Below are 15,622 nucleotides of genomic sequence, written 5' to 3' on the forward strand. Positions count from 1 at the left end.
TGAGGACCCCTGGTATAACATAATATTGTCAAACTCGGTTCATTTCAGGGTCTCTGGGGACAGAGCCTAAACATACAACATCAAGAGCAAAACTGGAATCCATTGTGCGACGATAAAAGAAGAATATTTCATTCTCAGTAAAAAGAAAAGGTCAACGCAAGACTGCAACATTGATAAACACATTCAAAACTCTGGAAGGCTATACACGTTTACATAATGTTAATTAAGGATAATATAGATCGGTAAAATTCGCCAGAGCATTTTCCGCCGCAAATTTTCTGGGTTCACTGGTGACCTCATTCGCCAGGTTTTTCCATCACAGGCAAACTTTCCCCGGCACCCCATGATACTTTGCAAGGCTGGCATGACATCACAGAACTATAGCAGCTAGTCACAACCCAATCTGCGCTACCTGCATTATTTGCCGCATGCATGCGCAGAACTTTCACGTACTCCACCTCACCAGTTTACTGTGTGATCTGCCTTGTGCGTGCATTATTTATTACGGTGTATACACACGTGTGATGTCACTACCCCATTGGTACTTTAGATAATATTACAACATGTAACTGCACACCATTGCACTCTAGCCACCCTTGTTAAAGAGTAAGCTCAGGAGCACACAGGTGGATGAGCCTATGGTGTCCTATATAATGGATCATCATTTTGTCCCACCACAGTTTGTGAGGCTCAAAGACTGTGTGAGCAATACTGGATCACCACAAGGAACAGACTTGTCACTTTTTGTGTTCAACCTGAACATCTCAGGACTATAAATATAACACCAGGTCATGTCACTTGCAAAAATTCTCTGATGATCCTTGATGCCTGCCTACAGAGTTGTTACCGGGTTAGCACTTGTGTGTGTGTGAGGACGATGGTAAGGTGCTGTGCTCCTTCTCACCCACTCCGTGAACAGCGCCGGGTGATGCCACCTCTGCATGATACAATATCTCCATCCAGACACTTTTCATATGTGGCTCCTAGTTGATGGAAAGAGCTGCCCACCTCCGTCTGAACTGCTGGCTCCCTCAATGTGTTGAAGAACGGATTGTAAACCCTACTGTTCTGCAGATATCTGTCAGATTGTTAATGAATGTTTTTGTATTATGGATATTTGTCATATTGTTATTTGATCATTTTTGTTATTCTAGCTTTATAGCTCTTCCCTTGTGGTGATCAACTTTTGTAACCTGTTCTGCTACTCTTGTTCAGAACAGTCCCTAGACCAGGGATGTCGAACTCCAGGCCTGGAGGGCCGCAGTGGCTGCAGGTTTTCATTCTCACCCTTTTCCTAATCAGTGACCTGTTTTCACTGCTAATTAACTCCTTTTCCCTTCATTTTAATGGCCCTGTTTTTAAGGATTCAGTCCTCTGAATTGATTCTTTTCTTCATTAAATGATAGCCAGACAGAAATAAGATGTGAAACGAGCCAACAGATGACCAGCTAAATTGGGGCTTCAAACTCCAACCAGTTCCTTAATGAGACGCTGATTCTTGCTGTTAGTTAAACCCGTTATTTAATTCCATGGCTTGTTGCTGCTCTCATTCTGTCACAGCAGACATTTCTAAAAGTGTTGATTCAAAAAACACCGTCAAAATGTTTTGGGGACCTGAGAGATCAGCCTTACCAAGACCTTCACCTCTCTTTATTTTCAGATATTGTGTGATGGGCACAGGTGAGCTGGTCATAGTGAGATGGTCTCATTATTGTTTGGCTGCTATCCATCCATCCATTTTCTAACCCGCTGAATCCGAATACAGGGTCACGGGGGTCTGCTGTAGCCAATCCCAGACAACACAGGGCACAAGGCAGGAACCAATCCTGGGCAGGGTGCCAACCCACCGCAGGACACACACAAACACACCCACACTCCAAGCACACACTAGGGCCAATTTAGAATCGCCAATCCACCCATCCTGCATGGTTTTGGATTGTGGGAGGAAACCCACGCAGACACGGGGAAAACATGCAAACTCCACGCAGGGAGGACCCGGGAAGCGAACCCGGGTCTCCTAACTGCGAGGCAGCAGCGCTACCACTGCACCACCGTGCCACCCTGTTTGGCTGCTAATTAAGGAAAAAGAGACACGTAAGGGGCCTGAGTCAAGTTAATGAAAACTAAAGCAAAAGAAGTTAACTAGCAGCCAAAACTGGTCCCTAATGAAGAAGATGGTTAGGATGAAAACCTGCAGCCACTGCGGCCCTCCAGGCCTGGAGTTCAACACCCCTGCCCAAGACCGATGTTACTGGGTTATGTTGTCTTACTTTGGAAGTCCCTTTAGATAAAAAATGTCTGCCGAGCAAATAAATAATAAATGACTCTGCAACGGGGAATGGACAGAGGATAAGAGTTGGAGAGAACTTAGAGAATTGTCTGCATTTCCACATCAGCAAAACCAATAAGCTACTTGTTGACTTTTACCGCATCAAAAAATCTCTACATTTTATCACTATTTAGGGAGTGGATATGGAGGTGGTGCACTGCTGTAAGTGCTTGGGGGTCCACATTGTTGACAGGCTGAACTGATCTTTTAAAACAGAGGAATAAGACTTGGGAGACTGCGTTCCTAAGTTGTCCCTAGTGTGTGCTTGGTGTGTGTGTTCTGCAGTGTGCTGGCACCCTGCCCGGGATTTGTTCCTGCCTTGCTCAATGTGCTAGCTGGGATTGGCTCCAGCAGACCCCCGTGACCCTGTGTTGGGGTACAGCGGGTTGGACAATGACTGACTGCGTTCCTTTAATGAGGGCAGTGACATCCTTTACATATTCTACCACTCTGTGACGGCCTGGTGTGTTTTCTGCTCTGTAGAACACAACTTTTATGAATGTCCCGCTGATTCAACAAGTTAATTAGGAAGGCTTCATTACTATGGTTATGGTTAATATGGGTTATGATTGTTATGAGCTCACTGCAGATAGTAGCGGAGGAGAGCAAACTTTTATGATGTCTGGCTGAAATTACTAGGCAAGGTTGTATAGTAAATTAATCAGTGGCTAAAATTTATAAACCATGTCCTTTTGTCTTTGCCACATCCCCAAGCTTCTGCAAATGAAGACTGCCTGTGGTATGTGGATAGAAATGGTACTTGGCACAGTGGCAGAGACTGCCCTCTGCTCTCCTTCTGCTGTGGGAACTGCTACCATCGCTACTGCTGTCTGGATACATACCGCTTGTTTACTGAAAGGCAGCAGAAGCACTGCATGGTGATGCAGATGAGGTGAGCATATCGACCTTCATGAGTACGTTACCACTTCTCTGTGACTATATACTAACAAACTCTTGGGCATTCTTTCTTTTTTAGTCCCACCATGATTGCTGGCATCGCCTCTTCCATATTGCTGTTTATAGCCATTGTTGCCATAGTGCTCTGCTGCTTCATGTGCTCCTGTTGTTACCTGTACCAGCGTCGGCAGCAAAGGAGAACGCCCTATGAAGGTAGGGGCCTCACAAATTGTTTCCTTTCATGTATAGCATCCTTCATAACTGATTGGTCCAACAGACCACAAAAGGCAAACAAATAGTTGGCTAAACCAGTCCACAGTCACAGTCCAAACATCCAAAGCCAGAAATGATAGCAAAACAGTTAGAGGTGTGGGATGGTGGTCCCACCAGTGCATTGTCAGGGGGTCCCATCTACCTTGGATTTAACGGTAAGAGAAAATACATAAAACAAAAAATCTAATCAATACATAATCAACATAATACGAAAGATAAAGCAATAAAAAAATAATAAGGAAGTCCTAGATAGCAAGGAATTAATAAAAGATAATTAAGTAATACAAGGTAATAATACTTATTGAAACATAATGAAATATAAGCAGAAAAACACAAAAAGAATTTAGGAAATATTTATCTATATATGTAAAAAGCGAAGGGGTTGTCTGTCTGTCATGTAAAAATTCATAAACTCTTGAGCCTCGATCCTTAATCTTGATGTCAATAGACAGTTTTTGCCACTCTATGCATAACGCTACCCATGAATTGGATATGCAGATGACCTGAGCCAAAAAATTGGACTTGGGTTCTTTGTCATGGCAGGCAGCAATGCAGACTCTCTTTTCACGGCAGGCAGCGACACGGACGTGCCATTGTTGAAATCCTTCTTATGGAGTGCACCAACGTGGAAGATCTGCACATGGCAAGCAGTGATGTGGGTGCGCACCATGGTGGACAGGACAAGAACTGCGGGGTGCATTGTCATTGTACATTGCATAGGCTGACTGATCTTTTAGCACCAGTCGTACACTTGAACACAACAGAAATAGTCAATCGAGCCTGACATGTCTGCGGTGACATCGAATGGCAATGAAGAAGTGTCTCTAAAAAGGCAATAAAAAGGATACATGGAAAGAAAAGGCGCCTGAGCCAGGAATGAAACCCTGGCCTTAGCATGACACTCTACTGATTTGTCTTATAATCACCAGCAGTGGTTACAAGTTGTTAACCTTTAATTTTAATAATAATTCTTTGCATTTATATAGCGCTCAGCAATTGCAGGTTAAGGGCCCAACAGAGCAGAGTCCCTTTTTGGCATTTACAGGATTCGATTGCCAGTGCAGATCCCTAACCTCAGAGCTACCACTCCTCCTATTAGGAATGGGTGTGGGCAGCAAGGTGGCACAATGGTTACCCTGGCACTTCTGTGTTTGAATCTTAGGTTTGACATTAGCAGTATTAACTCCGCACATTCTCCTAGTGCCTGCCTAGGTTTTCCTCCAAAGATGTGCATTTAGATTTAGTGGCACTTTCAAACTGGCCCCGTGTGCATTAGTGGGCCCTACGATGGATTGTCAGCCTGCCCAGAGCCAGCTCCTTCCTTGCACCCAGTGATGTCTGAATAGGCACCAACCCCTTAAGCCTGAATTGGATTAAGTAAGTTTGAGAATGTGATGTTATTAGGAATGGACATAAATATACTGCAATCGACATGACATTTTAGTTTAGTGGACACCTGACAAGGACTGCATGCTGATTTCAACCCAGAACGCTGATAAAATCTCTTGCTAATCTGTAATACAGTAATCCCTCCTCGATCGCCAGAACCCACCACGATAGGTGTAAATCCGTGAAGTAGAAACCATATGTTCGTATGGTTATTTTTATATATTTTAAGCCCTTATAAACTCTCCCACACTGTTTATGAATATTCCCTGCACAGTTAGACAGCATAAACCCTTTGTATTCTCTTAGATATTAGGTAAGATTCGTTCAAAATTATGTATGTCAACACACTGTTTATATACAGTAAAACCTAAATATTATTTTAAAGATATCGAGCGTCTCTGATATCACATATGTTACAGCTTTTACGATAGACAGGCCACCAGCAATAAATACGTACAATGCAAGAAAAATTGTATACAGTAAATGTGTGTACAGTGACACTAAACGTACGTACATGTACTAAGTACTGTATGTAGAAAATTAATTATGGTTACTCACCAACAATGACATGGCGACTTCTCCGATAACGATGAGTTTAATTTTACTGCACAACAAAGGAGAGCGTTACAGCTCTTCTAAAGGAGTCTCTTCAGGCGACTGTGTAGCACCGCCGTTGTTCTTCTTCAATCCAAATCCCTAAAGCAGATTTCATCCAGACTACTGCCTTATTACGTCCACTTACAACTCTGGTTAAAAGGACACTGCGACTGTAGATCTTATATTCTTTTCCTACATTTTAAATAAAAAGAATCGTAGCCTCATTGATGCCGTAATGGCGTCCTACAGCGGTGTAGCTTTTCCCTTCCTTCAACAAATGCAAAACATTTACCTTTTCGGCAATCGTTAACATGTTCCGTTGGCGCTTGGGCACGGCCCCTGAACAAGTAGCAGGAGCAGATCGTTTTGGAGCCATAATGAAGGACTTGACTATGCACAAAGATAACCACAAAAGAGCACAAAAGTTAACTCTTTACACAGCGAAACACGTTGATGCTGAATGAACGAGACAAGACTTCCTGGTTAACGCAGCGAAATCGAATTCGGCGCTCTGTCGCTGAGCCAGTCAGCACACAGGAACTTAACTGCATTCTCTGATTGGTTAGCTTTTCAGCCATCCGCCAATAGCGTCCCTTGTATGAAATCAGCTGGGCAAACCAACTGAGGAAGCATGTACAGGAAGTAAAAAGACCCATTGTCCACAGAAACCCTCGAAGCAGCGAAAAATCCGCATTATATATTTAGATATGCTTACATATAAAATCCGTGAAAGTCGAAGCGCGATATATCGAGGGATTACTATACTATCAAACTCCAGATTTTCACAGAGTGTAACTATTTCGGCATTAAATCACAACATGGTCTGCCCAAGTACAAATATGTACTGACTTCAGAGTAAAATCCGGAAAATTTTTACAAGGAAGGACTGGGAGAAAAGTAAAAAGAAATACAGCAAAGTTCAGAACCATCGATCAAAGAGAGAAATGATAAAACCAGAAATGTTCACCCAAAATTCAAAGTGAAAGAACGTAGCGAAAAGTCTCTAAAAAAAATTCACAAAAGAAAGCCTGTAATTTGCAAATAAATTCAATCTCGTATAAACTGAAGCTGTGAGAAGTGACCCTTATATAGTCATGCCAATGATGACATCTTTGCACCGTCTTAGTGCATTGTGGGATGAGTTAACCATTTTAACAAACTATGTGAAATCCTCAAAATGGAGGCACCTGTTGGAAAAACAAAGTGACGCTGAAAATAATGTTAAAAAATTATAAACTTTTAAATAATATCTGCAAAAAAAAAAAAAAACAGATGCAACAAATAAATTCTCGGGTGAGAAAACCCTAGAAAATATTCATATCTTATTTTTAAAGCTTCAGGAAAGCCCAAAAAAAATTAAAATATAAACATGAATTACACTTACCACAGTGTAAATGTGAAGTTTGTAACTATTGGCGGCCAGCTACCTGTTGCCAGCCACAAACCCACAACATCTGGATTACAAAGACACTCAGAAGCGCAGCTCCTTATATTCCATTAGCTGATGGGAGAACGGTGATCCGTCTGTATTGACGTGATTCCATGACAAAGCATTTGGCGTAGTCGGCAGCATTTTCACGGCAGATGGGTGGAGTGTAGTGGTGTTGCTGCACAAAGCGGAGAGTGAGAGCTCAGTTGACATCATTTGCGGTGCTTAGTCCACATGACCGTCATCATCAAGTCCTTCCATGAGAACCCTGAATACAATGAGGACTGATTGAGGTCATTTATGTTAGGTAGAATGGCTAGAGGGGGCTGGGTGGTCTCGTGGCCTCAGACCCCCTGCAAATTTAATTTTTTCTTCAGCCGTCTGGAGTTTTTTTTTTTGTTTTTTCTGTCCTCCCTGGCCATCAGACCTTACTTTTATTCTATGTTAATTAGTGTTGTCTTATTCTAATTCTTACTTTATTTTTATATCTTTCTTCATTATGTAAAGCACTTTAAACTACATTATTTGTATGAAAATGTGCTATAGAAATAAATGTTGTTGTTGTTATTGGCAGTACCAATGCACACAAGATTAGCTCACAGCACAAGAGGGTCTGCTTCCTAAGGCCTTTGCAGTCCAGATGTTGCGGGTTCTTGGATGGCAACCAGCAGCTGGCTACCAGCAATTACCACAGTGCAACATGGTGTGATTCAACGACAAATTCAGTGGCAATATATGCAATTTATCAGTTTTTCTTAGGAAGTATAATATAGTAACTAACGTGCTGCAACAAAAAAAGTAAGGATGGTGCTAAGAAAATATTTGTTGTAGCAACTACTCAAATCACTCCATGTTCATTCACCCAATTTTTTTTGTTTCTTATCCTGATTTGGTTAAAGAGGCAACAGTCTGAGCAGAGGAGACCACACATCACCAGTCCCTAGAGACTCTGCTCATGTACTCAGTGGTAGTTGTCCCAACCCCAGTCTAAATCCTGTGCTTGGTCTACCCCGGGTCTGTTCCAGTCGGGTTTGAGTCAGATGTGTCCCTTACATTCCACACACCATTGTTCCTACTATGCCAATGCTTAGTTCACGCTGCTGCCTCTTGTTTAATGCTGTATGGTCTATAATGAGACAGAAGAAGAGTTGGGGACCACTGTGATACCCCCTTTAATAGCCAAAGAAAAATGAAAGCCAGCAACATAAGATTATCCAGGTTCAAGACCAATCTGGTTGAGGAATAAAACAAAAAGTACATCTCCTCAACTTTGTCATCTTTAGAATTAGGTTTGAGTGTGAACATCAGCTTCTGGTCTTTTTGTCTCTTAAATGTGGTCTGAGGTAGAAAGAGTGGGACTTGTGATCATTTTTCTTCAGGATATTCTGCTTTCACTCTACAAGTAGAAAGGCAGGAGTCAGTAACTGTGTTTCCCATTTAACCATTTCCCATTTTCTGATGTTGGGAGTGCCCTAAAGATGCTCCCCAAGTGCATATGCCTGGCATCTCCTAGAAACATATAAAAATGTATTTATACTATTTTTTGACATTATGTCTGGAAATTTGTGGACAATTTCTAGCGTGGATGATCTCCTTTGTTTTTATGAAATGTTTCCATTACCTTGTAGTTCACCGGGTCAACTAGGTACGTGTGGGCCCTTCTGCCTTCCCCCGGGTCCCCACATGCCAAAAAAAAAATCAAGCGTGAAGGGGCCCCGGACCAGAGTCCCGTTTGTCCCCGCCTGAGTTCACCGCTTAGTTTGCTCCCTTGATCAGTATTCTTTCACACTTTGTAAGATGCCTTGAGATGATGTTTCCTTTGGATAGGTGCTACGAGGCTGATTGACTGTCTCTGTCGTTGATGTTCCCATACTGAATGTGTTTGTTTTCCATGCAGGACCAGGTCAGAACATCCAGATGTCCGGCTATCCGTTAGATCCATCATACCCACCTCAAGGCAAAGTACCAGACTACCAGTACCCAGGGTATCCAGCAGGACAGTACTATCAACCTCCCATGGCTCAGCCATACCCACCTGTAATGCCCCCACAGTATCCTGCTGCAGGGCCACAATATTTTCAGCCACCAATGGACCCAGCATATGCCCAAGGTAAGATCTTTGTTCAGCCTAGAGAGTAATGCTGGCATGCCTATCTTGACCTTTTTAAGTCAAGATACAAAAAGTTTTTGGTGGTTATTTTTCTGATACAAAAATTTTCAATTGGCAATTTCTTTATGGTGTGAGAAAGAATGGACTGTCTGCCAACTTAAGAATTTAAGGAACTGCTCAAAGTGGAGGAGTAAAATCTTGGAGGCAACTGACTGACTTGAGTAAAGCCACACAAAAGCGATCAAACAAATTAGTCGGTAGTGTTTACATGCCTGTCGTTTAATTTATAAATAGAAAGTCTTACTAGCTATTCGGCAGGTTCTGTTTAGTTGGCATGGTGGTAAAGCAGGTAGCATTGCCAGCTCAAATTGTCTGGGTGTAATCATATACTCCTTTCTTAGTTGACATGCTTGTAGTTCAATTTTATTTCTCTTGCGTAATCGTGCTCGTTTTTTCCCTTCCCAGTTGCCATTGGTGGGAGAACTGGGGATGAAGCAAGCATGATTAGAAACAGGATAAAAGAAATACTGCACAGCGCTGTCTGTCCCTTCAGTGGAGTGGGGGAGATTATAACGTTAGCAAGTCACTAGCTGAAACAGTGAAGCGAGCAAGATGATACAGTGACATCTTGCGTGAAAATTTGAGAGGCACAAGTAGAGTGTAACAATTGCTCCTCGGGACACTATGAAATATTGCCGGTGTAGTCTTAAGTTGAAATTGAAAGAGTGCTAGAGAAAGCTAACATAGGGAGGAGAGGCAGTATACGGCCTACGAGTATAGTAATTGAACCTATGACGCTCAAACTGTAAAAGTGTACGCCGCGATGCTTCAAAATTATATTAAGCAGTACTTACAAATGAAGCATAGCCTCGAATCCATAGTGAAAGATGTCGTTCTCAGTAAAGTCCAATCTTTGCTCAGAATCTGACTCAAGCTTGGTGTGAAACGATGTGTAAAGATGAGCTGTTACATAGGCATAATATTTGTTGCTGTTTACACAAATGACAGTACAAATGACCAATCATAGACAACTATACAGCATGAGAATGGTCTGAACCACAGCTGTCTAGTGGTAATGAGCCTTTCACTCTGTGTGGCTCAACGTAGGTGGGATGTTTGATAAAAGCAATCAATCAATCAATCAATCAACATTTATTTATATAGCACATATTCATACAAAAAATGTAGCTCAAAGTGCTTTACAAAATGAATAGAAAAATAGAAGACACAATAAAAAGTAAACATAAGTCAACATTAATTAACATAGAATAAGAGTAAGGTCCGATGGCCAGGGTGGACAGAAAAAACAAAAACAACCTCCAGACGGCTGGAGAGAAAAAATAAAATCTGTAGGGGTTCCAGACCACGAGACCGCCCAGTCCCCTCTGGGCAATCTACCTAACATAAGTCAAACAGTCCTCTTTGTATTAAGGGTTTTCATGGAAGGACCTGATGATGATGGTCACGTAGACTTCTGGCTTTCAGTCCATCAATGTTGGTGCATCCTGATGCTTTGAGTAGGTGGTGGTGGCGCAGGCCGCCACCACAAAGAAACCGAAAAAAGAAACAGAAGAGAGAGTTGGGGTCAGTACGGATTTTAGAGCCACCATGAATAGTTATTGTGATGAATTGAACATACAGAGTATCAGGATTAAGTTAAAGTGAAGTTATGAGAAGGCCATGTTACAGTAATGTGTTTTCAGCAGTGTTTTAAAGTGCTCCACTATATCAGCCTGGTGAATTCATATTGGCAGGCTATTCCAGATTTTAGGTGCATAACAGCAGAAGGCCACCTCACCACTTCTTTTAAGTTTAGCTTTTGGAATTATAAGGAGACACTCATTTGAAGATCTAAGGTTACGATTTGGAATATAACGTGTCAGGCATTCCGATATATAAGATGGAGCGAGATTATTTAAGGCTTTATAAACCATAAGCAGAATTTTAAAGTCAATCCTGAATGACACAGGTAACCAGTTTAGTGACATCAAAACTGGAGAGATGTGCTCGGATTTTCTTTTCCCAGTTAGGATTCTAGCAGCCGCATTCTGCACTCGTTGCAAGTGATTTATGTCTTTTTTGGGTGGTCCTGAGAGGAGTGCGTTACAGTAATCTAGTCGACTGAAAACAAACGCGTGGACTAATTTCTCAGCATCTTTCAGTGATATAAGAGGTCTAACTTTACTTATGTTTCTTAAGTGAAAAAATGCTGTCCTAGTGGTCTGATGAATATCCGATTTAAAATTCAGATTACATTCAACGGTTACCCCTAAGTTTTTTACTTCCGTCTTAACTTTTAACCCTAGTGCATCAAGTTTATTTCTGATAACCTCATTGAATCCATTGTTGCCAATTACTAAAATTTCAGTTTTCTCTTTATTTAGTTTGAGAAAATGACTATTCATCCATTTAGAGACTAAGCAGACTAACTCAGCTCTACTGGGCTGCCTGCATCGGGGTATATAAGTGCAAATGGCATATTTTAATAATGAAAGAGAGTGGACAACATGGAAACTTATGACTTATTTGAAAGTAGACACCCTTGGGTATGTAACAATACCATTACAGTGACCCGAACTAATTTCCCCCATAGGATTATATGTAAATGCAATTAATCTGTTCCAGACCGTACAAGCTGTATGTAAATATATTTTTTTAAAAGATTTTTAAGCACAAATATAGTTAATTACTAGTGACTGGGAGCCCGATCGAATCGGGCTACAAATTCTACGTTTGTGAAATCCATACTTTCTCTGCAAAGAATTATTTGTTTTTGAAATGATTTTGTTATCATGGCACTGATTTGTGCTTAAAATAGACCTTTTTGGCCGATGTAATGAAGGGCTTCCTGTTTAAATGGGGCTACAAGACGTGAACTCAGCTCTTTGGTGCACCTCTTTTGATTTTTTTTTACAGCAAACAAATTTTCAAAACAAACCGTATTTTATGACTCTAATCAGAGTCAGAGTAATAATTATGTTGCCGTGGTCATTTTAGATCTGAGATTGGCTAAAATTTAAACAATGACCGTTGTTAATACCCAGCCGTCATTATTCAGTTTGCCAATTGATGTCAGAAGGACGGATGCCAAAACCGAACTTCCCCAAAGATAGATCTCAACATACCAAGCAAATGGCGATACGTTCTAAATTACTTACGGTTCTGGAGCTGTCGAAGGGTTTAAGTCAGTCGACGATGTTAGTCCTGGAAAGTACGTCCCACCAAACCAACGTTCCAAAAACCAAGCGAACTTACTGTTATCTGCTCGAACCAACACCGACTTACTATACTCGGCCAACCAGCGGCGTCACTGAAGCATTCGAACATTGTTAGCCAATCATGCAATTCTGCGTTTGCCACGTTGTGTTCTAACTACTGAGGCAGAGTCCCATTGTATGGTTCTAACTTGTATTGAGTCGAGGTATAACTAAATGTTAAAACACTGAGAAAACCTTGAACAACAGAGAAAGCTAATATTGCAAGAGTTCACGCTACACTCTTACGAACCGCTGTAAACACTTTTTTTTTTTAATGAGTTTTAAGCACAGGGAAAAAAAATGAAAATTTGAAAAAATCCTTAATTTATACAAAAACTAACCCTAAACAACCAAGAAAAGTAACCTTGCATGCACGCACATACGTCTGACCGAGAACAATATACAGGGAGAGACTGAACACGTGCGGAAATCATCGGCGCATTTAACCGGAAGGAAACTGGCTTGTTCGTCACCCGAGTGTGTGATCGTGAACAGATGCAAAAGTTTGGCAAACTTTTTGGTCGTAACCCGATTTGTACGTGTTCGAGTCGTTGGTGACCCGAGGTTCCACTGTATTGCTTTCGATTGACTTGTTGGTTTACTGCAATTTACACAAACAACTTGGAAATATTGTGGTGTCCTGCCAGTGTAAGTGATTTTTAAAGGGACCTGTGGCATAGTAGTTTTATTCAGGTGTGCCTGATAGCAAAAATAAATGTGCTCTCATCAGCCCTGTACTCACCATGAACGTCTTCTGTCTTTTCACAGCTCCACCTCCCTATGGACAAGTGCATATTGGCCCGCCGTAAGAGACTGCATGGCTTCCTGGGTACTCTCCTGATGCTGGGTTACTAATGTGATGCTACGTTTCCCAGATGGACCGGGATTTTCTGTTACTCTTTTATCATTGCTTTATTGAATTTCTTTCTCTTGAACTATCACACTAAACCTATTTTCCTTTTCTTTCTTCAACAACTGCATGAAGTCCATTGTGACCGTTTGCCGTTGCATGCACTGTGCCCACAATGCCTATCGAGTTTGATTATTGCAAGGAGGGGACTTGAAGGGGAAGTGCGTTCATATTATAAAAAATGTGAAACACTGGGGGTCATTTTACTCGGAGAGCGATGCAGGGGAATGTATTTTAGTAATGGCCCTTCTGTCCCACCTTTTCTATCACACTACCACAGCTTCACCACCTGTTTTCTGTTGTATTTTGTACCACCATTGCTTTTAAGGACCCTCTTGATTGAAGTTCTGTTGAGAAGCCAGTGTAGCCTGGTTTGAAAAAAAGTCAGACTGGAAACGAAATGACGTTAGACCCCCACTTCTGGCTCACTATGCAAACTAAACCAAGTCATTTTAACTTGATTTTTTGAAGTAACTTTTCCAGTTGTGTTGTGCATTGTGTATATACTGTGAATTGATTTGAGTGTTCAGCTATTTAGATTAAGGTCACTTCGCTAGTAGTTTGTAATTGCTTCTGTAATTTGATTGGCTAAGAGTTCTTCTTTTCCCTTTTTTTTTTTTTTTTTTAACAAATGGCACCAAAGAATATTAGGGTTTTTCAAACCGTGCAGACCATTCATAATATAATAATTCATATGCATCATGTTAAATAAATGTATTTTTTTGCTTACAACGTTGCTACAAACCATTTACTTGAATAACTGGGCTCAGAAACTGAATCATTGAATTTATATTGATATTACATGTAGTACTTGAACAGATTAATTTATTATTATTGATTTTTAAGCTCGGGCTTTGCCATCCTTTCACCAGCACCTGATAAGCTGTGCTTTGGCAGTTTTCCTTGAATCATGCATTTGAGACATTTGTCACAGCTGAGTCTCTAATTCTCAGAAATCAAGCAGCACTTTACAAATCACCCACCACATAACAAGTGTTTAAAACTAGTTTACATTTTGGAGGCAGCGTGAGGGGCACAGAGCGGCACACAGCCTGATGGATTCAAACTCATGGCTTTTGAATCCAAAGCCCAGCTGTCGTCTGTGTGGAGTTTGCACATTCTCCCTAAGTCTGTGTAGCTTTCTCTTGGTTACTCCACTTTGACTTCCACATCCCAAAGACGAACGTATTGGGTAACTTGGAGAATCGAGATGAGCATGAAGTGATTGGGGGTCTTGCAATAAGATGGCACCCCTTTCAGGATTGGTGGCTTCCTTGCAAACATTGCTGCCATGATAGCCTCCAGCAAATGTCAGATAAATGGAATTAAGTATATTATGTTGCACCGGTAGGCTCTTCTTCATCCACACGTTGGCTTTGCGTTGAGAATTAACACTGGTCTACCTCTAAAGGCAATTTCTACACAGCGAGGATGGTTTTCGTTGACCGCTTTTGAATGTTCTGCTTATTAAGAGGTGAACTCTTTAGTAATATTATAGGTGTGTGTGGCAATAAAATGGCAGGTTATGATGGGTGCCAACCCCTTTTGGATCATTGTAACAAGCAACAGGGAAAAAAAAAAATATGCAGACATTTCCAGGGTGGCATGGTGGTGCAGTGGTAGTGCTGCCTCGCAGTTAGGAGTCCTGGGTTCACTTCCTGGGTCCCCCCTGCGTGGAGTTTGCATGTTCTCCCCGTGTCTGCGTGGGTTTCCTCCCACAGTCCAAAGACATGCAGGTTAGGTGCATTGGTGATCCTAAATTGTTCCTAGTGTGTGCTTGGTGTGTGGGTGTGCGTGCCCTGTGGTGGGCTGGCACCCTGCCTGGGATTTGTTCCTGCCTTGCGCCCTGTGCTGGCAGGGATTGGCTCTAGCAGACCCTGGTGACCCTGTTTTAGGATATAGCAGGTTGGACAATGACTGACTGACTGACATTTTCTTTTTGATTATTCTGGCAGTGAAGTGCACCCCCAAACCCCCCAAAGTGTTACACTTGGTTCAGAGTTCAGTGGGGTCTGCTTAACCCTTTAAACTCAGCCTCATTATTGTCTGTTTTCTGCTACTTTGATGTATCTGACTATAACTTTGTCATCCTTCACTCATTATTCAGGCTTTGTTTGCTTGAAAGGCCTACTTGTGATAGATAGATAGATAGATAGATAGATAGATAGATAGATAGATAGATAGATAGATAGATAGATAGATAGATAGATAGATAGATAGATAGATAGATAGATAGATAGATAGATAGATAGATAGATAGATAGATAGATAGATAGATAGATAGATAGATAGATAGATAGATGTTTTTTTTCCCCCAGTTTTTGTTAACCTAAACTTTAAAGTTAAACATTGGGCAGTTTACTGCTTACCTTTTTCATTTTAAGTTATTCAGTGCATTTCAACAGATTCAATTTGAAGAAAATCTGAGGTG

At 41.4% G+C, this 15,622-nt stretch overlaps 1 protein-coding gene across 1 annotated transcript in view; it reads left to right on the forward strand.

Moving 5' to 3' along the window:
- The window catches only part of shisa4 (shisa family member 4), a 58,565-nt gene extending 43,792 nt beyond the window's left edge, over positions 1-14,773 (forward strand). The window contains exons 2-5 of the mRNA XM_039749408.1: positions 3,044-3,221; positions 3,306-3,439; positions 8,812-9,024; positions 13,050-14,773. Of these exons, the coding sequence (XP_039605342.1) occupies positions 3,044-3,221; positions 3,306-3,439; positions 8,812-9,024; positions 13,050-13,090 (566 nt within the window). The 3' untranslated portion in view covers positions 13,091-14,773. The remainder of the gene's footprint in view (positions 1-3,043; positions 3,222-3,305; positions 3,440-8,811; positions 9,025-13,049) is intronic.
- The last annotated feature ends 849 nt before the right edge of the window (positions 14,774-15,622 follow it).

Source organism: Polypterus senegalus, chromosome 3 (genome assembly GCF_016835505.1).
Source record: "Polypterus senegalus isolate Bchr_013 chromosome 3, ASM1683550v1, whole genome shotgun sequence".
In the NCBI taxonomy this organism is placed as follows: domain Eukaryota; kingdom Metazoa; phylum Chordata; class Cladistia; order Polypteriformes; family Polypteridae; genus Polypterus; species Polypterus senegalus.